The following is a 26,258-nucleotide window of genomic DNA, read 5'->3' on the forward strand; positions in this document are numbered from 1 at the left end:
CCTTCAATGCACTGAGCTCTTTCAAAGGTTCTACAAATATTTGTATATTACAAAGATTTATTTTATCATTTCCATACTAACTCCTGTTTTTGCCCTTTTTTTCAACAGGGTAATTTAGATTTTTTTTAAGATTTATTTTATTATTATTATATATGTGTGTAAATACACTGTAGCTGTCTTCAGACACACCAGAAGAGGGTGTCAGATCTCATTACAGATGGTTGTGAGCCACCATGTGGTTGCTGGGATTTGAACTCAGGAACTTCGGAAGGTCAGTCAGGGCTCTTAACCAGTGAGCCATCTCTTCAGCCTGGTAATTTAGATCTTTAATCACCAAGAGTGCAAGACTGCACAAATGTGGATAAAAGTATACAAGAGAGCCACTCCTTGGATGAGATGGAAAGGGCCACTCCTGCACTTGCTGGTTCTCAGCTTCGTGTGCTGATGAGGTACGGCAGTATGAGCTGTTACTGAAAAGCTCATTCTAGACTGGAAGGCTGTATCCAGATCTCAGTGTTCTGGAACCACCATCTCATACCATCCCATCACCATCATTTATACTAACCATCAATGGATTGGCTCCATTGCCCTGAACTCAGTGTCTTGTGTTCTAAAGGACTGTGTATAATGTCAAGCTGATGGACAAGGCATTCAACAAGGCTTAGGGGGTCAGACTCATCCCCTAAACTGTACAAGAGTAAAGAAAGAAAGATGAGTATAGCAAGCCTGCATGCATTAATTCAATGCTCTCTGCTCCTGACTCTGGACTCAGTACAACCAGCCAGTGTGTTCATGTTCCTGCCACTCTGATTGCCCTGCAGTGATGAACTGTAGACTGATATTGTGAGCCAAATACATCTTTTCTCCCTTAAGTTGCTTTTGCCAGAGTGTTTTGTCATAGCAGCAAGAAAACAAAAACAGTTTGGATGATATGCAAGATTTGGCTGTACCGTATTTAAATTCACGATAAATAAGGGAACCTCCAGCAATGATGCTGTAATTTCTAATGATCATGCTGGGAAAACATACAATTTCATAGACAGAGAGTTCTGAAGTTGCCTTCCACAGCCAAGGAACTGCCTGACATTTTCTCTACCCTCCCTACTACTTTCTTGAAGAAAAGCTGCTGGTCCTTCTGTGGCCCTGATAGGGACTTGGCACTCTGAGCCCCTATGGTGTCTGCTCATCATCTAGGACCAGCAGCTCTGACCAGTGCTGTGGGGAGAAGCTCCCTCAGCTGCTACTCTCATGCTTACTCCACAACAGATGTGCAATAGCCCAATCTCAGGCTGCACAGCACCCCTACACTATTAGGGAGCAGCCAGTTCCCCTCTGCTGGTCACACATGACCTGCAACTTCAGTCTCTACTGTGTTACTCTGTCCTTTCTTACCCATGTGGAATTCCTCTCTTATGGGATGTTCCTTAAAAATCACACATCTCACAGAAAACAGTAGCCAAAAGGCCAGCGGTGCTACCACTGGAGCACCACAGCTGCACATGTGACTGAGAGAACAGATAGTCTCACAAGGCAACAACCATGTTACACTGTAACAGCCAGTCATTATTATGTTGTGTATTTGACTCAGTTCCATTTTTTAAAAATAAATTATCTCCCCTATGAGCCCATGTGTGAATGCCTTATAGTCAAGGATCCAATTTTGTATACAATTAAATTAACTTGTTTTGCAAGTGCAGAACATCTGCAAAATCCTACCCCATACCCATAAAAACACTCCAAGCTTCTAGATACTGGTGATCAACAGAGATTCAGTCACCAATGTGCCATCCCAGTACAAACAAGGACTATGTATATGCTCAGCACATCATGACAAGCAAGTCTTAGCCTTCAGCATCCTTCCCTTACCAATGGAAGGTTAGACATTCAACAGTGATACTGATATACAACAAATGTAAGACAAACTCAAACAAATATATAGGCAATAGGAGGCTGAGCCCATAACCAACAGAGTTGGCCCAGATACTGATGACAATAGATAAACCATAGGCGTGTTTCCCTGTAATATCACAAGCTCTGATTCCTGCCTCTTAGAACTGCACAGCCCCATGAATTTACCTTCACAGAAACACAGAGAATGCCCACCCACCACAGCACACATTACAACAGCACCTGGCTTTCCTGCCCTTGGGATCACTCATATGGAGGGCAACAAGCACAATGTGTAATTGGCTCCCCACATGATGGTGACCAGCAACAGAGAGACCCATGTCCGTGGAAACATCTGCATGCAAGGGCTGGGACTTTGCACAGAACCAACCTGCACTTCAGGGACTGTGGTTTCAAACAATGAGTGCTGGCATTTGCTAACTAGCTGTGTACCCGTTAGCATGCCTTACTATGTTTCACTCTAAGATTTTTTTTTAAGGTTTATTGTTGTGAATAACATTTACTTAGGGGTGGGTGAGTGTGTGTGTGTGTGTGTGTGTGTGTGTGTGGGTGGGTGGGTGTGGGTGTGGGTGTGTGTGTGGGTGGGTGTGCACGCGCGCGAAGGTATGAATGTGCATGTGGGTATATACACACAAGTGCAGGTGCTTATGTAGGTCAGAGTCATTGTATCTCTTGGAGCTGGAGTTACAGATGGTTATAAGCTGATGACCTGGACACTGGAAGCTGAACTTGGGTTCCCTAGAAGAGTAACATGTGCTCTCAACTGCTGACTCATCCCTCCAGTCCCTGCCCTAAGTCTTACATAGCTAGAGATGTGTTTCATAGGGCCTCAACTCAAATAAGAATTTTGTAACATGTTCTCCAGGCTCTCCCCTACTAAGTAAGCCAGCTCGCTAAGAACAGGCCATGAAATTCTGCCTTGTGTTCATGATGGTTACTTAACATTTGTAAATCTAGCACTCCAGAGGCTGATTCAGGAGAAATGTCACAAATTAGGGGCCAACCTGGTCTACATAGTGAGTTGCAAGCCAGCCTGGTTACAAAGTGAGACCTATGTCAAATATCACACACACACACACACACACACACACACAAACCAAAATAAACAAAAAAAAAAAAATCACTACCAAACCAGATCCTGGCTTGTGACCTTTACAATTATAAGTCTCAAAGAAAGCTTATAAAAATAATAATAATGTGCGCATTGCATGTTACCACTTTGAGCTATAAAGAAATGGAATCACTCGTAAAAGTTAAGGCTTATTCTGTGTTGTGGGAGAAATAGGGATGGATTCTTTTGAAGATGCCCCATTTATGTCTTCAGTTAAAGTCTTTTTTTTTTTTTTTACTGCTTTCTTTGGTTCTATGGAGCGAGCAGATACTTCATGGTTTTTGATTTGAAGCTTTAAGATGGATCTTTCACCTGCAGTAACAGCTGTCACCATAATTCCCTTTGAGGAAAATACCCAGTTGTCCTGTGAAGTCTCACCAAAAACTTCTTCAGTGTCACTTTTTCCTTGTCGATCTCCTTAATGCGGACGATGAGAGCTTTCTGTAGTTTTTGAATGTGGAGCATGGTCCTCTTTTCCTCTCCAGCGTTGTTCACAAGGGCCTTCTGCAGGCTTAGGGCATCTCCAGATTTGAAACTTGCGTTCTTCTTTAAGCTGCCCATTCCACTCATCTTGTAACTGCAACCAAATAGGCTCCAGGAGACTCAATGCAGGGCAGGACAGGGCAGACAGAGCAGAGCAGCTGCCTCTAAATGTCTCTGTAACAGAGTGTAATGGAAACAGAGCCTCACAGAATCTTGGAGCTCAGTGACATCATAAATATACCTAAAGATTCAGTGCTCAGAAGAAGCTTTTAAGCCAGGGGATTAACCACTGTTACTCTATGTTTTAGTCAGGGTTTCTATTCCTGCACAAACATCATGTCCTGCACAAACATCATGACCGAGAACCAAGTTGAGGAGAAAAGGGTTTATTCAGATTACACTTCCACATTGATGTTTATCATGAAGGGAAGTCAGGAAAGGAACTCAAGCAGGTCAGGAAGCAGGAGCTGATGCAGAGGCCATGGAGGGATATTCTTTACTGGCTTGCTTCCCCTGGCTTGCTCAGCCTGCTCTCTTATAGAACCCAAGATTACCAGCCCAGAGATGTTCCCACCCACAAGGAGCCTTTCCCCCTTGATCACTAATTGACAAAATGCCTTACAGCTGGATCTCATGGAGGCATTTCCTCAACTGAAGCTCCTTTCTTTGTGATAACTCCAGCCTGTGTCAAGTTGACACACAAAACCAGCCAGTACACTCTAGGCACATAGATAACTATATGTAAATGCTACACTGGCTATCAAATACCTCCTACCACCTTGTGCTCCTACTGATGTCCCATGATAAGTGACTTGGGTGCTTTTCAGGACCAGAAGGTTTATGTTTATAGGGAGAAAAATTAGAAAGCTGATTCAATAATTGGGTTTAGTTTCAAAAGTGATCCATTCTTGTGGGAAAACTCTGCTAATTAAGGACACAGTCCACCACGACCAGAAAACCCTAGACTTGGCACAAATATAGGAGATTCCCATTGGTTAGCAGAGCAGCTTCTTCTCTGATCTTGTCTGGGGAATTTGAAGCCCCCAAACTCGCCTCTACCTCCAAAATCACAGGTTATACCTACCATTCCAAAACATTATAGTAAGGAAATCCTGGACAAAAGCAAGACCAAAAACTCCTAGAGAAACTCCAAACACTGCATAGTCATGTCTCATGTCAAAATGCTCTTCAGATCTCCAACCTCTTTCTGCTTTGTTAACAAGTCCAGCTGCAGCAGGAGATAGCAACCGTGGCAATCTCTAGAACACCACTTCTTTCTGGTCTCAGAAAACACTTCCCAGAAGATTTCACCTCAATGATGCTAGTTTCTTCTTAATCACTGCTAATTTCTTAGCTCCAGATAACCAGCATCATTAATTGTCTCAGTAGGTCTTCTTCTACTCTTGATTCTGAAGCCAGAGTCACATGGCCAAAGCCGCTGAGTTCTGCTGCTTACTGGAGCTAGAACATGGCCCCCTTGTTCTATTACATTATAACCAGCTGTCTGTTTTCCAACTCCTTTACTGCCTGAGCTTGGTTGTTCTGGAACTTGTTCTATAGATTGACCAAATACTGTTTTGATATGCAATAAATTGTATAAACTATTTGTTCCTTTAATGGTGCTTTAACTATTGACATCTAATGATACAAGAAGAATGTAAGGTGACATTCTTCCAGACTAATCCTGAGATATGGTAAACACTATTTCTATATGAGGGTAAAGTTAGTATCAATCCTGTTCAAAGAAGGAAATTGCTCCTGGACATATGGGGAAAGAATGTGAGTTGAAATAGTGCTCAATTTAATCAGCAAAATTAACACCTTCTTCATGACTGAAATGTAGAAAGTGTTAATTCAGTCTTTATCTCATGTGTAGAGTTTTATAAAATGCTAATAGTCCCCCACAAAACTAGGACTGTTTATAGACAGGCCACATGTCAAACCACAATTTTAACAAAGAGCTAGACCTCTGAGTCATAGTTATTAAAAGTATTTCAAGATTACTTTTTAAAAGAAAGTACCATTCTGGGGACGGAGAGATGGTTCAGTGGTTAACAGCACAGGCTGCTCTTCCTGACAACCTGGGTTTGATTCCCAGAACCCACACAGGACAGCTTATAACCATCTGTAACTCCAGTTCTAGGGGACACAATACCCTCTTCTGGCATTGTGTTGCCAGGCAAACATGCAATGCACTGAAATACATGCATACAAAACACCTATACACATAAAATAACATATTTTTTTAAAGTTCAGTGAATTGTGAAAGCAGGGCTGGCTTTTCTGTGAAGAAAGAAAGAAATGTCTTCAGAACTATTTATGGGAAAGGAAATAGCTGTAGTTGTGATTAGAAAGGGCTATAATAAAAATATGTATCACAGAACACCGAAGTAAAAAAGAATGATTACCATTCCTCATCACTAACTTACTGCCAATATACAGTCCAATGCATAATAAATTATAGAGTCATACATATATGCACTTAATTTGCCAAAATAGCCATAAAGTTTAATGAAGTTAACTCTCAGCAGGGAGATTTATATCTATCCATTTAATATGAATGAAGAAAATTAAAAAAAACAACAACAAACATGATGCATTCACCATTAGAACATGTCTGCTAATTGTAAAATACTCAATTTGGTGAGTTATTTCCACTTGCTTTACGATATCCACTCAGCTTTCTGACACTTCCTGTATTTGGAATCTGCACTAAATCTTGAGATAAGTCTGGCAAACACAAGCCCCTATATAGCCAAGAAATTAATCAAAAGTTGGTACTTTCTGGCACCACCAGGTTTAATTGCCTGGACTTGGGTTAGTTAATAGGCATCAGGCCAGTAAAACCTGCCAAAAAAAAAAAAATACAGTAAATTTAGCACTTACTGCCTTGAGGTCTTCATTAACATAAGTATCATTCATTATAAACTCTGGATAGCCAACTTTTGCCAAAACAGCTCTTGCCTATAAAAAAATGAGAAATATGATGTCAGAGATTCTTCACTTAAATCATTAATAATCATTGGATATAGGGCTTCAGTCTTCATCTGAAAAGTCCATTGACTGAATGTCTTCTATATGCAAGGCACTGTAAAAGACAAACAAAAATATTTACTACCTGTCCTCAATGTGCTGCAAATGGAGTAATATAACAAATAACTTTTATAAATATTTTAATGGATATGGATAGCACAGTTATTAAAATCTGAAAGAGAGACTATTTCCTAATGGGGAAAATGCACATCTGAGAGAATAGTTAACATTTCAAAAATACAGCACAGAGGGTAAGAAGAATCTAGAAATGGAAATGATGAACAGATAATAAGAGACTACAAGCATAGTTGATAAACATGAATGTCTGAAATACATTTTAAAAATCTAAATGACTTCATAGCAAAAACACAAGTTTTTAAAGAACTTGAAAAACTGTTTCTCATACATACATGGTCCGCTGGTGTGTAAAGGAACTATTTTAACATCACTAATCACTGGAGAAATGTAAATTAAAACCACAAAAAAATATTATCTGGCACGTGGTAAGCTGGCTATTATAATAAAGAGTTGGTGGGGATCTGGTGAACTAAAGAACACTTACCTTCATTCTGTTGATACAGCCACCAGGGAAAATTGACGGCTCAAAAAACTAAAACCAAAATTACTGTGAGATCCAGCAATTCTTCTACTGGTTAGAACCATAGATAATAGGTACACAAAGAAAATGAAAACAGTATATCAAAGAGCCATTTGCACTCCTGTGTTCATTGCAGCACTGTGTGCAGTAGCCAAGAAATAGAAATGACCTACCGATTGATGAATGTGGATAAAGTGTAGTATACACAAACATACATACACACAGTGGGATAATATTTAGGCACAAAATGGATATAAAATCAGAGATCATTGTAAACAGAAATAAATTAGATACAGAAAGACAAGTACTGCCTAAAGACTTAAAGAATCATGTGGTAAAGCGGACTGTGAAATGTGGGGTCTGCTGCAAATCTCAGATACTCATCTTTGTAGATAAACTCCAAATCCACATTGATCTGCATGGTCAGTTGAGTATGCAGATTTTAAATGTTTTCATCACAAACAGTGGGAAATAGGTAAGGTAATATATATGCCCATTGATTTCAATTAGCCATTCTACAATGCATACCAATGTCAAAACATCCTGGTGTGCTTCATGAATATGTAAAAAAAAAAGTTATCCCAGAATTTAAATAAATTAATATGAAAGACTGGTATATAGGAAATTCATAGATTATTCATGGAAACTCCCCAGTGCCTTGCTAACAAGTGTCATTGTTGTTGCTGTTCGGATAAGTGAGGGTTAAGTATTTCCAAAGGGAGTGAAATGGGATGAGTCATGCATCCAGATGATTATCCATACAGTCCTGTGAGTGATGGCCAGAACACCAGAAAGATCCGAGGCAGGGGGTCCGGAATAATTTAAGATGCATCTCTGCATAGTCATTCACTTGAGAGAGGTACTAATGATTACCTTCTTTGTTTTGCAAAAAGTCAGTGTGAGTGCCAGTCTAGAGCAAAGACTGGCAAACTGTGGCTACAGGACCTATTCAGCCCTCCTCTTCTACTTGTTTTCACAAATACAATTATGCTGGAACACAGCCACACTCGTTCATTTACCTAGCATCTATAACTGCCTCTGTGTTACAACTTCGGAGCTGAGTCATTGAAAGAAAAACTCTGGGGCCCACAAAATCTCAAATATTTTATCTGGACCTTTGGAAGGAAGTTTCCCAGCCCTTGCTCTACAGCAACTTTGTAGCTCCATGTGAAACCCTCTCTCCCCATGTCCCCAAGGTTTTGGATTTCATAAAATAAAATAAAATAAAATAAAATAAAATAAAATAAGCAACCTTCAACAGTGTTGCAAGTACATTGTCTAGGCTTTACCCACATTCCCTGGGATGCCTTTTATCACTTGTATATAGATACCCCTCCCCAGATTATTTTCTTTATAACTTTTTTTAATTGAAATAAAATTACATCATTTCCTTCCCTCCCTTTCTTCCCTCCAACCCTTCCCTGAGGCCTTCCCTTGAACTCCTCCCATCTTCTCATACTTTCCACACTCTCACATTGATAATCTCTTTTTCATTATTATTGTTACAGAGAGGGGGAGAGGGAAAGGGAGAGGGAGAGATCCAGATGTGTCCATTTTTGGTGGCAGTATATACATAGTTTAAAGGCTGACCTCTCCTCATTGGGCAACCAGTAAGGGGGGTTATCACTTGGAGAGGCAAATTCTCCTTCCAGCAGACATTAGTTATCTATAGATCTTTGTCTAAAGTTTAGACCCTGTAAACATGTTTCCCTTCCACCTTGATATTACTGTTGTTCTGGTTCTGATTCTGCAGCCATTTCTACAGCCCCGTCTTTTCTAATTTCGGGCACCAGAGACTCTGAAGGGCTACATATAACCATGGCTTTTTCTGAGCTGTTGATTGGTCTTTTGTCATTCTGACCTCTCCCTCCATCTAAGCAACTCTAAGCAAATAACTGTGGCAGTATCATGAAAGCTAAGCATCTTCCCTTCAATTGAGGACCAGCTCAGAGGTATAATTTACACTAGCAAAGTTCCTCCCAGAATCAGGCTACTTCAGAAATGCCTTCTGAAATTGCTTCTGCCCCTCAGCTCATCCCAGTCTTGGTCTAATTTCTTCCATTCCTCTGCTGTCTTCACTTGCAAGTTTTTCGTAAATAAATCACTTGCATGTGAGTCCATATCTCCAGGTCTGCCTTCAGATGAGCCATCTAATACCCAGACAGCCTCAGTCCCATTAGCTGTATTCTAACAAAGCCTCACTAAAAACCAGTGTATTCCCACACTGCTCTGGCTAATAATATATCTTCTATACTCCCATCCAAACCACCTTACTCAAGGAATAGGGTAAGATAGTACATTTCTTGTATGTTCTTTGAGGTGATATAAATATTAAATATCAGAGAGTTTTAACTCAAGATTTAGGATTTTACAAGTGCTGCAGGCCACAGCCCTAATAGGTTTTGCTGTTCCAGGGACTCAAATATAACACAGAGCAAATTCTGCCTTCAAAAGCCTGTGAGCTATACTAAACCTTAATATAACAGGATGTCGTAGCTCTCTCAAAACCACAAAAGAATATGGTTTTAGGTTACCTCTTTCTGAAAGTGTTTACTTTCCTAGTTGTAGCTAATTTCTCGGTATAATTTAGTGAGTCACCACAAGTCATATTCATCATTTTAGCAAATAAAGAACTGTAGATAGTTTCCTCTAGTACACATCCCCAAAAGGCAAGGCAAGCTGAGTCATGCACAGTTGTTTCTGAACACTGGCCTTTCCAAAGTGGATCAGTGTATTATGAATTCTTTTTCAAACCTCGTGGTCTGGAACCTCACTGCACTATAGAGTTTTGCAGAATACATTAACTCCTGTACTGTATAGGTTTAGCACTGAATTCTTATTTATTTAGCATCACCACAACTTGAAGAGAATCAGAAAAGAAACACAAAGAAACCAGATTCCCTACTAGGGATACACAAATAAAATGAAGTAATGATTCTAATAGCATACTGCTAAACAGCTCAAAAGATTTTTTTTTGAAATATATATAGATATCTGTATTCTGGCACAAATTCGCCTTCCACAGTTCGCTCCAAATTTCTGACCATTCCAGTCCATCCCACTTTACATTTTTCCCCTGAGAAGCTTTAGAACTACATTGCTCAGAAACCCACTGGGCATGACTCTAGACCAAACTGTCAACAAGAAATACCCAATAGGGTTTTGGAAAAGGAAAGAGATGTAGATGTCATTTACACACTGTAGAAGTATTAGCGAGGCCCATGGGCATCTGCAAACAGTAAATACAACATTTAACCATCAACTTCCAAACATTCTCGGGTGGGAAATCCTTTGGAATACAGTCAGCAGTGACCAGTCAAAGCCTTGGTCTTTACTTCCAAGTCCCAAAATGGTTATATAGCACCTCTAATCACTCACATTAAACATCTTCCTGCTTGGTATACTTAGAAACCTGTCTGCTTTCTTGCATACAGAATAAGGCAAATAGTGACATATCACTTCCCAACATATTCAGAATTAGAACAACGATCCACCAGTAGTTGGATGGTTTATTGAAGGGCAAGGTATAAGTTAGATGTGTCTCAAATTAAGTATCCCACTGGTTAAGGCAGGAGGGAGAAGCAAGTCACCATACAAATACTGAGGAAATGATGGGATGAATATTTAACAGATGGCATTTTATATCTAGTGAGAAACATTTTCTGGGCTATTTGAGGCTGATAAAAAACTCAAGGGCTTTCTATAACTAGTTATTTCCATCCATTATTCCATTCATACATCTGGAGAGAAGCTTCATTTGACAGCTGGTCATTCCTCCCCTGTGGAAGAGGCATAGGCAGATGATGATCTTCATTACCTCTGTGTCTGTAGGCAAATATTTCTCCTCCAAAACTCTAGTCAAAACTCTCTAGTCAAAACTGCCTAGTTTTTAATATAAATTGATCTAGTCTACCGCCATTCTCTTATGGGGGATCCAGTGATGCTCAGGAGGACAATAAGTGAAACCAAATATATATAGATTCAGCTACAGATTCCCTAACAGCTGGGTCTGATTATAGGATAAGATTTGGGTCAGTGGCATATAAATTAAAATGCTTCATCGATTTCCAATCATCTATTTTAAAAAGAATAGGCTCCCTGCCTTTAATCCAGGGCTTTCTAACTTCAGCAGTATTGACATCAGGGCCAAATAACACTTGTGAGGGTTTTTCCTATAGGTTCTTGGATATCTCGAAGCACCATGGCGTTGAACAAACTAAATGCCAGTTGCAAATCCCACATAAGCTGTAACAACCACAACTGTAGAGATGTCAAATACCTGTGGGAAGGGTGACAAAGCACTGTCAGTTAAGAATCTCTGGAATGATGATGCAACACCAGCGGTAGAACAGCTGGATTTCAAGCACAAGGCATCAAACAGGATGAAACATGTCAAACATGGCAGCATGAAAAGCAGATAGCATGTGTCAGCTAATCCATTAGCTGTCACTGGGGCTTCAAAAGTGTATGATAAAATGTGTTACTAATACCAATCCAATATTAAACTTGAAAATAGCTACATTTAACATGCTTGGATTCCTCCCTGCTCCCCCCTCCACAACATGAAGCATTACATGCCATGTGTTCCATTATCAGTAGTGGGATGTAATAATCCCTACACACTTTCCTTTTTATCAGGTATAGTTTGAGAAGGAGGAAAATAGTCCCTCCCTAGAGGTGCTGTCTGTAAGAGGTCAGTAATGGTGTTATATATAAGACTGATTTTGGATCCTTGGTCCAAAGAACATAATGAATAAATGCTCATATATGTTAGTTGTTATGGAAACATGGTTTCTTCCATGGATTTAGTATGTCAAAGCATCTTTTGGGGAGTGTAAGATACCCCTGAACCAAATACCTTAAATCCCCTGTAAAACAATGTCACTCCTTTTAGACATAGGTTTCAGGGAACTATACTTGTGATGAGAGAAAATGGAACCAGAAGAAAAGCTGTGGCCTATGAATGGAGCCACACACCTATGAGCTTCCTGAACCACAGCCGATTTCCCTAGCAAAGTCAAAGTCTGCACATTTGCCAAGAAAAAAAGCAGGCTTTTCAACCCTGCCTACAACCCAGAAGATTCTTTTAAGGGTTACAACAGGTATGCCTCTGAAAGAGAGATAAGGCATACTATAAACTCTAACTCTAGAAAAAAAAATAAAAGAGGTTGGTTTTTTTTCCTCTACACAGAAAAGCAAATGTTACAGCTTTTCTCTCATTTGTGGATATTATATTTTATACAGACACACAAATGTGTGTGTGTGTGTGTGTGTGTGTGACATAAAAGTAGAAATGGGGGCTGGAGAAATGGCTCAGCAGTTAAGAGCACTGGCTGTTCTTCCAGAGGTCCTGAGTTCAATTCCCAGCAACCACATGGTGGCTCTCAACCATCTGTAATGGGATCTGATGCCCTCTTCTGGTGTGCCTGAAGGCAGGTACAGTGTACTCAGACATATAAAATAAATATTTTTTAAAAAACAGTAGAAATGAGACTGTCTATGGGAAAGAAGGGAACTGATGTGATGGGAGAGATGAAGGGCCATCTGAGGAATGTGGTCAAAGCATGCATGTGTTAAGGTGTTAAGGTTGCCATTGGCATTCACCATCATACCTCCCACATTCTTACTCTTTCTCTTTCACATTCCTCCCAAGAACTCTCATGCCCTGGGTGTTCATACCACGTGTTCTCCTAGCCTACCCGCATTAACCTTTCGTTAGTAATATGCTATGCTTCAGAGCCAGCTCATCCTTCTGTGTTCATCCATCAAAACCATTATTCCTTCAAAACACTTACCCATTAGCTATTACTGGGTCCTCAAAGGCAATTTATAATAAAGTATGAGTGACTAATAGCAATCTAATACATTCACCCTGAAAAAGAGCTAGGTTTAAAAGAGTAGTTTATTAGCCAAATGGATGGATCCAATCTTAAGGGAGGTTTTGTTAGTAGAGAGAACTTTCTTGCTGCTAAGGATCAAATTAAATCCATGGCCCATTCAACCTAATCACCATGGTGTTCCAAAGTGGAATGCAATGTCAAGCACAGAGCAAGTGACCAATGGATAACAAATACTGATTCATATTATGAGTAATTTAGCTAAGAATTTGCTCTAGCCAGCATCGTCAATATCAGAGACTATAAAATGTTATATCTTATTTTTAACCTTTAAATAGGAAAGATGTAATATTTGATCAAGAACACCATTCAGTGCTGCTTACATCAAAGCCTACTTCCATATTAACTAATTTTATCACTGGAAAAAAACATTAAAGAGCTTTATGAGAGACTAGAGAGCTGTCTAGAAGATGAAGTGAAGTGTGAATCCATGACAGCTCATTCCTGGTAACAAAGCCATAACTTTCATATGTGATAGTCTTTCCACATACATGACTTGACTTTTTATGGTGTCTGTTATGTGCAATCAAGTAGTGTCCAAAATATTAATGGAAAATACCAGAAACAAGAAAGTCCAAAGTTTTAAATCAGGTGTTCTGAGCAGCATGATAAAACCATGTGTTGTCATACTTACACACATTGCAAGTATGCCAAAGCTGGCACACATAGTCATACCAGAGATACATAACCATCCCTTTGCCTGCTCTTCCTTCCTTACACTGGTCTTGTTAAGTTATTTTATCACAGCAATGAGATTCACAAGCACAATGTGTGTGTGTGTGTGTGTGTGTGTGTGTGTGTGTGTGTGTGTTTACATGTACAGCTTAGTCACTAAATTTGGTTTTGCTCTTTGTTATGACTACCATGTACATTCACCAGGTCATAATTGCTTGGGATTTTGTTCCTTGGACTAAAATCTTAGGGCTACAGCTTTAAAAATCACAAGTACTTTCTGTGAAGACAACAGAGAGTTAATAAAGGTAACATTATTTCTTTAAGGCAGAGACAATGGCTATCACAAATGAAATGTAATACCCAACATGATTTAAAACTCTCTCAAGCCACCCCCTGACTTCCAGAATTTTCTACAAGACACTACAACTTGATAATGCTGGAGGAAAGAACATAACCAAATATAACCCTGCTGTATCTGGCTCAGCGTTCTGCAATAGCATATAATTCTGACACACGTGACCAAACTGATTTAAAGATTGGTCAGGTTGATTGTCTTACTCCTGAATTTGCAAAGGCTCTTAGTATTAAGCTAAGCCACAGAAAGCAAGATGGGAAAGCTCATTTGTTCTAATCCCTACAGACTGGGCTATGAAGGAAAGTCACGTACATTCTCAAATGTCCTGCATGACTTACAGAAAATGGATCACCTTAATCACTTAATTAAACAGCTTTGTGTTTGGTCTACATGGTTAAGTCTCTTCACATATTTTTTTGTCTTTTCTGTTAATTTAACTAACATGAAACAGGACAACTGCTCGCTGCCTTTTTACAAACAATTTCTAGAGGAACTTTCTTAAGCTTGCAGTAGCTTTGAAAGCTTCAGTCAGGCTTAACCATGCCAAGACCTCATTTTCTCTGATGAGTTCTGTAATAACTATTAAACATCCATCAAAATTCTGAGCTGTAAACACCCGGAAGTTTAGGAAACTGTGCAAGAACTACACTATCCTTCAAAACAAAGACAGTTTCTACAATGCCAGACAGATGGTTGGCTCAAGTACATATCTTGGCTAGAAATCTTATCCTGTGCAAAGCTAATGGTATTGGTGAAAATTGGCCTGAAAAACAGATTTAATACCCTTTGGGGCTATCAGGATCCCACAAATAATAACAATGCTGTAATCTAACAAATCAAATTTTGTCCTTTGATAAGAATGGCACTGATTTATTATGAGTTGTCAAAAGATGTAATTCTGAGAATTGGCTTTGGGTATGGTTCACAAGCTAATGTATCACGCTAGGGTGGAGGAGAACTAAATAATGCCATGAATCAGATATCTTTTCAACTACTAGGCACAGTTCTGGGTCAGTATGAACTAGAAGACTGAAATGTTCTGATTTCAGGCTCTCCATCCATAATCCTGCATGGCTAATGCCCTATATAGTAGATTCCCACTGTCCCCTACTTTCTAATATGGATAATGTTCTAGGGACTCAAGTTCCAAATTGCAAATGAGGACATTGAACAAAAAATATAAACTCCATGTTATCTTGGAAATGAGTAGTTTCTCCAACCAGAAAAAGAAGAAGAAGAAAAACAATCAGGAACAAATCAGTCAGAATTTAGCCAAATTGCCACTCAATACATTCTTTATATCTCTGTGATATTCTGGTGACATATTTTATCTCTGTATCCCAACAGAGATAAAAACAGTGTTCTTAGTAAATGGTTGTAACCATTAATAAAATCAAAAGTCAAAACCCAAATCACTCCAGTGTTAATTCACAAAGGAGCACATATCTCCTTCTGCTGAATGTTGGGGCAATATTACCTTAAAGAGAGAGGCAAACTCACTCATTTCCTTTGAAATTGAACAAAACAGTGGTCACAAAATATAGCTTTTGAATCCATGTTTTTGTTCATTTTAAATTCATTCATGGAGTTTTTCTAACTAGACCAGCTACAATACCTGTTCTAATGAATAATCTAAATCTCTATGGGGACAAACCTTACTTGTCCAGACAGAGCCAAAATAGTACAATCCAAGGATAAAGAAAATCCTAGATCATGGTTATGTTTTAAACAAACCAAAGTAAATTATGTTTTCCACTTTTCCCTCAACACAGGGCTCTACATCAAAAGGTCATCAAACTGTAGTCTACAGTCTACCTGCCTAGATCTTGACTTTTGTAAAGACAGGATTTTTGTTAGACTATGCTACTGTGGAAAGGGATTATTTTGAGCTGAAGGCATCTAAGAATCAGGGGAAGCAGTAAGAAGCTTTCTGTGTTCTTCTTATCTACCTAAAAGCAGAGCTTCCCAAAACAATTCATCTGTCACAAATTCCTCCTCCATTTAAGAAAGGCAGCTTCTTGTTGCCAAGGAGAAAGAAGATTCCCCCATCTTCTCATATGAAAAGTTGATGCAAGAATGACAGAATGCAACAGAACCACAGTAAACTTTACCTTCTATTAGGGTCTCCTATATAGTTCTTAGTCATCTTCCATTCGCTAACCCACTCTCATTCTTTTGTGTATGTGTATATATGGAATCAAACAAAAACAGAGAGAGACAGAGACAAAGAGACACGTAGAGAAACAGAAACACAGAGACACAGAGACACAGAGAGACAGTGAGGAGTTTATGATTCAGCCCAAGACCATATGCGTGGCAGGCAAATAATGTAAAACTGACCTACACTTTCAACCCTTCCTTTCCCATTCTTAACATAGTAGGAAGGTTCCAAATTCTAATCATTTTTATGGACTACACTGTCTGGAAGCTATCTTGCTTATCCATATTATAAACAGTATTATAGTGAGTAGAATTTACAGACCCCATCACCACCAAATGCTAAACCAAACAGGGGTAGAATAGAAAAAGGGTTTTCTCCGTGGCAACAGCCCACTCTTCCACATATGGCCTATGGCCACTTGTAAGCTACAAAAGGAAGTTGTGTAGGTGTCATAGAGACCAGATGGCCTACACAAGTTTCAAACATTTACTATTTGGCTCTTTACAGAAAAAAAAGTTTTAGCCAACCCTCTTCCACATAAAAGGTTACAAAAATTTCAAAACCTAGTAGTAAAGATTGTAATATAAGATATAAATTTAATTTTTTAGAATTTCAAGATGATTAGATAGTAATTATTTCAGTATTTTTATAATTTACTACAATACTTATTCATGTTTTATTGACATAAACATCTGAGCTTTAAAACAGAGACAGTATATAGATATTAAACAAAAAATGGGAAAAATGTCCTGGAAAAACATCCATGCACTTTTGGGGAAGAAGGAAAAAATAAACAATTAGAAAGCATTTTCAAATGTCAAGATACAAAGAGCTTAGAAATGCATCTGCAATACCTAGGCCCTAGTACTGAACATAGCTCTAAGAAATTTAATCAGCTACTTAATCCTCCTTCAATCATTAAATTACCTATTTAAACAGGAGGCAAGTTGGAGATTAGCTTAAATAAACACATCCCCTTCTCTCATCAGCAGTTCAATAGAATGGAAATTACCTCCATTCTCTGGTAAAGTTTACCTCAGATAGGAGCAATCCTTTACTGTCAGAAAAATGTCTAGGGGCACCTAGATATCTCAGTGGGAAAGACACTTCACCTGTCACTCAAGTATGATGACCTGAGTTCAATTACAAGAACCGACTATATAGAAGGAGAAAAACAATTCCTAAACATTGTCCACTGTGACATTTCACATGCGTGTGCACATACACACACACACACACAGAGACAGAGAGGCAGAGACAGAGAGACAGAGACACACAGAGAGAGAGAGAGACAGAGACAGAGACAGAGAGACAGAGACACACAAAGAGAGACAGAGACAGAGAGACAGACACACACACAGAGAGACAGAGACAGAGAGACAGACAGACAGAGAGAGAGAGAGAGAGAGACATAAAAATAGTAAACATTCTTCTAAACACTCTTCCTGGTTAGGTAGGGGGAGTAAATTCTTAAATTAGACAAGTGTAATGTGCTTTGTTGGTGCACATCTATGATCCTAAGTACTCAGAGGCAGGAGGATATCAATTTCAAGATTAGTCCCTACAGCAACTCAAGAAGAACGAAGACTAAAGTGTGGACACTTTGCCCCTTCTTAGAATTGGGAACAAAACACCCATGGAAGGAGTTACAGAGACAGTTTGGAGCTGAGACAAAAGGATGAACCATCTAGAGACTGCCACACCCGGGGATCCATCCTATAATCAGCTTCCAAACGCTGACACCATTGCATACACTAGCAAGATTTTTGCTGAAAGGACCCAGATATAGCTGTCTCTTGTGAGACTATGCCAGGGCCTAGCAAACACAGAAGTGGATGCTCACAGTCAGCTATTGGATAGATCACAGAACCCCCAATGGAGGAGCTAGAGAAAGTACCCAAGGAGCTAAAGGGATCTGCAACCCTATAGGTGGAACAACAATATGAACCAACCAGGACCCCCGGAGCTCTTGTCTCTAGCTGCATATGTATCAGAAGATGGCCTAGTAGGCCATCAGTGGAAAGAGAGGCCCATTGGTTGTGCAAACTTTATATGCCTCAGTACAGGGGAACACCAGGGCCAAGAAGTGGGAGTGGGTAGGTGGGGGACTGGGTGGGGGAGCGTGTGGGGGACTTTTGGGATAGCATTGGAAATGTAAATGAAATAAATACCTAATAAAAAATATAAGCAAATAAAATAATTATTAAACACCACACAACTTTTACAGAGTATTTTTGAAATTATAATAAAATCACATCATTTCTTCCCTTCCTTTTCTTCCCTCCAAACTCTCCTATGAACCCCATTTTATCCTCTTTCAAATTTATGGTTTCTCTCTCTCTCTCTCTCTCTCTCTCTCTCTCTCTCTCTCTCTCTGTGTGTGTGTGTGTGTGTGTGTGTGTGTGTGTGTGTATGTACTATAATATATGTTCTTAAATAAATTTGTAGAACTTTTTAAAAATAAAGGGATGTCAGTTTTCTTAAATGATATGACCCTTGGTAAACTGACCATGCACCAGGGCAAGCCCAAAACCCAACTAGCTGGCCAACACAAACTGGACTCAAAAAAGAAGGAGGAGGAGGAGGGAGAAGAAGAAGAGGAGGAGTAAGAGAAGGAGGAAGAGAGGGAAGAGGAAGAGGAAGAGGAATAATCTAGAAATTGGGTGGGTAGACATGGGAAGTTGGAAAAGTGACAAGGAACATTACATGGCTTTGGGGCTGTTGCTTAGGATCCCTGACTATGCATTATCCGTTCATAGGAAGGAGACTCATCTGCCTCTTCAGTATTCTGGAGGGACTTCCCTAGTAACCATCACTATTATGCCATTATGAGTACTTTATGGAGACAATATTACCATATTCCCCACCACCACCAGTTTTTGAATATACTTCAGAAATTTTTGATTCAACCCAGTTTATGGAAAACACCACTTAAATCCTAGAATGATAAAAGGCAATCAAAAAGTGAGATCACAAGTGGATATCAGAGATGTTTGAACTAAAAATTCTAACAACTTTTTTCTAAGTAACTTGGCAAAATCCATTTTTAGACTGTTTTGTTTCAGGCATCTGAAAAGCCACACTAATACAATTACAGTTCACTGAAAAATTATCATGATATCTAGTTTGAAAGCTAAAATCAGTCATAGCAGGGTAATATTCCATTTAATTATAAAGATTAATTCAACCTTCATTTATTTGTGCATGTGTTTGTTCTTTCCATTTTTCACAGAACACCCAAGATTCAAATGCCATCTGGTAGACTTGCTGCACAGTGTCGGTAGCATCTATAAGAGTTAGGGATTTCATCTCAAAGTAAAATTGATGGACAAAAGGAAAGTGAAAAAGGAGGAATGGAGGTAACAAAACTTTATTTTTAAAGCCAAGATATTTCTCCAATGTGATGTGACTGTATCCTGCTTACTACTTCTACCCCCTGACATCTCACCTATCAAACTGTACTAAATCACAAGGACTCCCATCATCCTTTTGGAATCGGGCAAGGGTTCAGGCAATATTACAAGCAATAGTGAGAATTGTAGGAATTATGAATTATGTCCACTGTGGTTTTCAAAACACATGTTATGCCTTCCTTAAAAGTTAGCCTTAGCCACATGGTAAGACTGACAACCTTTCTTTGTAATTTCATTCAATTGATGCTTATCTTTCACTGAGTAACTACTTAAGACAAAATAAGCCTTGCAAGTTAGGAAATATCTTATTTGGTTTTACTGAGTTACAATTGGTACAGAGTATATAAGTATGAAGGAAACAAATCTGGTTGTCTCTATCATACATACACAACTGTGTTTGTGATCTAAAGAGTTCAAAAACCTGGAAGACTCACCTAGGCATCTTCCCAGACAGTAAAAATGAACACTATTCAGGCCACTATATAAATTAATTTTTGCTGCTCTCAAATGTCCCCCAAAGTTCTAGGTTCTTTTGTATTTGACTTTGTTCACTAAGCAATACGTCTATAGAATCCATTTCTGTTATATTATATATAGCAAGAATTAATTTAATTTAATTAAGTTATATACTTAAGTTCATGATTGGTTGGCCATGGAGGGAATAGGAAATGAAAATGAATAAAAGAATGTAAAGCATAGAATGGAGTGCAGTGATAAGGGTAAGGTCTTGGGAGAAGGTTATTAGCAAAGAGATCTCAGAGCCAAACAGAAACAGTAGAAGTAACATTGTTTACCTGGGGGGGGGGGGGGAGTAGAGAGGGAGGGCATGTGCAGGTGCCTGAAGAAGCCAGAAGAAGATGTCAGACGTAAGCCACTCAGCATATGTACTGGGAACTAAACCCAGGTCCTCTGGAAGAGCAGTAAGTACACCTAAACTCTGACTGTCTCCCTCGCCTCTATTTTGTTATTTTTCATAACAGAAGTAATATTCTTCCCTGACAACCTATTGTGGTCCTTTGAATGAGATGATCCCCATTGGTGGAACTTTCTGAGAAGATTGGGAAGTGGGGCTTTCTTGGAGGAAATATATCCTGGTGGAACAGACTTTGAAGTTTCAAAAAACTCCTGCCATTCCTAGTGTAGAAAGCAGTAACAGTGCATGCCTCCACCTCTCTGCTTTCCACTTTCCTGTTTTCAGATCAAGATGAGAAATCTATTATTTCTGCCACCATGCCTTTGCTCTGCCATCATGGACTCTAACCCTCTAAAATTGCAAGTCCAATTCAATATATTCTCTTATAAATTGCCTTGGGCTCAGCCTCAGCAGCAGCGGTCGCCACCTGGGTTCCGGGACTCCGCGGGACCTAGGAAATTAGTCTGAACAGGTTAGAGGGTGCGCCAGAGAACCCGACAGCTTCTGGGACGGGCGGAAGCACAGAGCCGCTGAGGCAGCACCCTTGGCGGGCCGCAGACAGCCGGCCACCATCCGAACCAGAGGACAGGTGTCCGCCTGGCTTGGGAGGCGGCCTCAGCCTCAGCAGCAGCGGTCGCCATCTTGGTTCCGGGACTCAGCAGAACTTAGGAAATTAGTCTGAACAGGTTAGAGGGTGCGCCAGAGAACCGGACAGCTTCTGGGACGGGCAGAAGCACAGAGCCGCTGAGGCAGCACCCTTGGCGGGCTGCAGACAGCCGGCCACCGTCCGGACCAGAGGACAGGTGTCCGCCTGGCTTGGGAGGCGGCCTCAGCCTCAGCAGCAGCGGTCGCCATCTTGGTTCCAGGACTCAGCAGAACTTAGGAAATTAGTCTGAACAGGTTAGAGGGTGCGCCAGAGAACCGGACAGCTTCTGGGACAGGCGGAAGCACAGAGCCGCTGAGGCAGTACCCTTTGCAGGCTGCAGACAGCCGGCCACCGTCCGGACCAGAGGACAGGTGTCCGCCTGGCTCGGGAGGCGGCCTCAGCCTCAGGAGCAGCGGTCGCCATCTTGGTTCCAGGACTCCCTGGAACTTAGGAATTTAGTCTGCACAGGTGAGAGTCTGCACCACAGAAGCTGACAGCTTCTGGGAACGGCCAAAGCAACACAGCTTCTGAGAGAGGCCCTGTTTTGGGCCTTCTTCTTCGACCAGGAGGAGGTCCAAAAACAAGATATCTGCGCACCTTCCCTGTAAGAGAGCTTGCCAGCAGAAAGTGCTCTGAGCACTGAAACTCAGAGGAGAGAATCTGTCTCCCAGGTCTGCTGAGAGACGGTAACAGAATCACCAGAAGAACAATCTCTAAACAGAGTCAACTATAACTACTAACTCCAGAGATTACCAGATGGCGAAAGGTAAACATAGGAATCCTACTAACAGGAACCAAGACCACTCACCATCATCAGAACCCAGCACTCCCACTTCGCCCAGTCCAGGGCACCCCAACACACCCGAAAACCTAGACCTAGATTTAAAAGCATATCTCATGATGATGGTAGAGGACATCAAGAAGGACTTTAATAAATCACTTAAAGAAATACAGGAGAACACTGCTAAAGAGTTACAAGTCCTTAAAGAAAAACAGGAAAACACAATCAAACAGGTAGAAGTCCTTACAGAAAAAGAGGAAAAAACATACAAACAGGTGATGGAAATGAACAAAACCATACTAGACCTAAAAAGGGAAGTAGAAACAATAAAGAAAACTCAAAGTGAGGCAACACTAGAGATAGAAACCCTAGGAAAGAAATCTGGAACCATAGATTTGAGCATCAGCAACAGAATACAAGAGATGGAAGAGAGAATCTCAGGTGCAGAAGATTCCATAGAGAACATCGGCACAACAATCAAAGAAAATGGAAAATGCAAAAAGATCCTAACTCAAAATATCCAGGAAATCCAGGACACAATGAGAAGACCAAACCTACGGATAATAGGAGTGGATGACAATGAAGATTTTCAACTCAAAGGACCAGCAAACATCTTCAACAAAATTATTGAAGAAAACTTCCCAAATATAAAGAAAGAGATACCTATGAACATACAAGAAGCCTACAGAACTCCAAATAGACTGGACCAGAAAAGAAATTCCTCCCGACACATAATAATCAGAACAACAAATGCACTAAATAAAGATAGAATACTAAAAGCAGTAAGGGAAAAAGGTCAAGTAACATACAAAGGCAAGCCTATCAGAATTACACCAGATTTTTCACCAGAGACTATGAAAGCCAGAAGAGCCTGGACAGATGTTATACAGACACTAAGAGAACACAAATTCCAGCCCAGGCTACTATACCCAGCCAAACTCTCAATTACCATAGATGGAGAAACCAAGGTATTCCACGACAAAACCAAATTCACACATTATCTCTCCACGAATCCAGCCCTTCAAAGGTTAATAACAGAAAAAAACCAATACAAGAACGGGAACAATGCCCTAGAAAAAACAAGAAGGTAATCCCTCAACAAACCTAAAAGAAGACAGCCACAAGAACAGAATGCCAACTTTAACAACAAAAATAACAGGAAGCAACAATTACTTTTCCTTAATATCTCTTAACATCAATGGTCTCAACTCCCCAATAAAAAGACATAGACTAACAAACTGGCTACACAAACAAGACCCAACATTTTGCTGTTTACAGGAGACACATCTCAGAGAAAAAGATAGACACTACCTCAGAATAAAAGGCTGGAAAACAATTTTCCAAGCAAATGGTATGAAGAAACAAGCTGGAGTAGCCATCCTAATATCTGATAAGATTGACTTCCAACCCACAGTCATCAAAAAAGACAAGGAGGGGCACTTCGTTCTCATCAAAGGTAAAATCCTCCAAGAGGAACTCTCAATTCTGAATATCTATGCTCCAAATACAAGGGCAGCCACATTCATTAAAGAAACTTTAGTAAAGCTCAAAGCACACATTGCACCTCACACAATAATAGTGGGAGACTTCAACACACCACTTTCACCAATGGACAGATCATGGAAACAGAAACTAAACAGGGACACACTGAAACTAACAGAAGTGATGAAACAAATGGATCTGACAGATATCTACAGAACATTTTATCCTAAAACAAAAGGATATACCTTTTTCTCAGCACCTCATGGTACCTTCTCCAAAATTGACCACATAATAGGTCACAAAACAGGCCTCAACAGATTCAAAAATATTGAAATTGTCCCATGTATCCTATCAGATCACCATGCACTAAGGCTGATCTTCAATAACAAAAAAAAAAAATAACAGAAAGCCAACACTCACGTGGAAACTGAACAACACTCTTCTCAATGACATCTTGGTCAAGGAAGGAATAAAGAAAGAAATTAAAGACTTTTTAGAGTTTAATGAAAATGAAGCCACAACGTACCCAAACCTTTGGGACACAATGAAAGCATTTCTAAGAGGGAAACTCATAGCTCTGAGTGCCTCCATGAAAAAACGGGAGAGAGCACATACTAGCAGCTTGACAACACATCTAAAAGCTCTAGAAAAAAAGGAAGCAAATTCACCCAAGAGGAGTAGACGGCAGGAAATAATCAAACTCAGGGGTGAAATCAACCCAGTGGAAACAAGAAGAACTATTCAAAGAATTAACCAAACGAGGAGTTGGTTCTTTGAGAAAATCAACAAGATAGATAAACCCTTAGCTAGACTCACTAGAGAGCACAGAGACAAAATCCTAATTAACAAAATCAGAACTGAAAAGGGAGACATAACAACAGATCCTGAAGAAATCCAAAACACCATCAGATCCTTCTACAAAAGGCTATACTCAACAAAACTGGAAAACCTGGACGAAATGGACAAATTTCTGGACAGATACCAGGTACCAAAGTTGAATCAGGATCAAGTTGACCTTCTAAACAGTCCCATATCCCCTAAAGAAATAGAAGCAGTTATAAATAGTCTCCCAGCCAAAAAAAGCCCAGGACCAGACGGGTTTAGTGCAGAGTTCTATCAGACCTTCAAAGAAGATCTAATTCCAGTTCTGCACAAACTTTTTCACAAGATAGAAGTAGAAAGTACTCTACCCAACTCATTTTATGAAGCCACTATTACTCTGATACCTAAACCACAGAAAGATCCAACAAAGATAGAGAACTTCAGACCAATTTCTCTTATGAATATCGATGCAAAAATCCTCAATAAAATTCTCGCTAACCGAATCCAAGAACACATTAAAGCAATCATCCATCCTGACCAAGTAGGTTTTATTCCAGGGATGCAGGGATGGTTTAATATACGAAAATCCATCAATGTAATCCACTATATAAACAAACTCAAAGACAAAAACCACATGATCATCTCGTTAGATGCAGAAAAAGCATTTGACAAGATCCAACACCCATTCATGATAAAAGTTCTGGAAAGATCAGGAATTCAAGGCCCATACCTAAACATGATAAAAGCAATCTACAGCAAACCAGGAGCCAACATCAAAGTAAATGGAGAGAAGCTGGAAGCAATCCCATTAAAATCAGGGACTAGACAAGGCTGCCCACTTTCTCCCTACCTTTACAGCATAGTACTTGAAGTATTAGCCAGAGCAATTCGACAACAAAAGGAGATCAAGGGGATACAAATTGGAAAGGAGGAAGTCAAAATATCACTTTTTGCAGATGATATGATAGTATATATAAGTGACCCTAAAAATTCCACCAGAGAACTCCTAAACCTGATAAACAGCTTCGGTGAAGTAGCTGGATATAAAATTAACTCAAACAAGTCAATGGCCTTTCTCTACACAAAGAATAAACAGGCTGAGAAAGAAATTAGGGAAACAACACCCTTCTCAATAGTCACAAATAATATAAAATATCTCGGAGTGACTCTAACTAAGGAAGTGAAAGATCTGTATGATAAAAACTTCAAGTCTCTGAAGAAAGAAATTAAAGAAGATCTCAGAAGATGGAAAGATCTCCCATGCTCATGGATTGGCAGGATCAACATTGTAAAAATGGCTATCTTGCCAAAAGCAATCTACAGATTCAATGCAATCCCCATCAAAATTCCAACTCAATTCTTCAACGAATTAGAAGGAGCAATTTGCAAATTCATCTGGAATAACAAAAAACCTAGGATAGCAAAAACTCTTCTCAAGGATAAAAGAACCTCTGGTGGAATCACCATGCCTGACCTAAAGCTTTACTACAGAGCAATTGTGGTAAAAACTGCATGGTACTGGTATAGAGACAGACAAGTAGACCAATGGAATAGAATTGAAGACCCAGAAATGAACCCACACACCTATGGTCACTTGATCTTCGACAAGGGAGCTAAAACCATCCAGTGGAAGAAAGACAGCATTTTCAACAATTGGTGCTGGCACAACTGGTTGTTATCATGTAGAAGAATGCGAATCGATCCATACTTATCTCCTTGTACTAAGGTCAAATCTAAATGGATCAAAGAACTTCACATAAAACCAGAGACACTGAAACTTATAGAGGAGAAAGTGGGGAAAAGCCTTGAAGATATGGGCACAGGGGAAAAATTCCTGAACAGAACAGCAATGGCTTGTGCTATAAGATCGAGAATTGACAAATGGGACCTAATGAAACTCCAAAGTTTCTGCAAGGCAAAAGACACCATCAATAAGACAAAGAGACCACCAACATCTTGGGAAAGGATCTTTACCTATCC

General features: G+C 39.8%; 1 protein-coding gene across 1 annotated transcript in view; it reads right to left on the reverse strand.

Moving 5' to 3' along the window:
• Phex (phosphate regulating endopeptidase homolog, X-linked) overlaps positions 1–26,258 on the reverse strand; it is a 253,212-nt gene that overhangs the window by 99,954 nt on the left and 127,000 nt on the right. The window contains exon 13 of the mRNA NM_011077.2: positions 6,389–6,466. Within this exon, the coding sequence (NP_035207.1) occupies positions 6,389–6,466 (78 nt within the window). The remainder of the gene's footprint in view (positions 1–6,388; positions 6,467–26,258) is intronic.

This window comes from Mus musculus, chromosome X (assembly GCF_000001635.26).
Source record: "Mus musculus strain C57BL/6J chromosome X, GRCm38.p6 C57BL/6J".
NCBI classification, from domain to species: domain Eukaryota; kingdom Metazoa; phylum Chordata; class Mammalia; order Rodentia; family Muridae; genus Mus; species Mus musculus.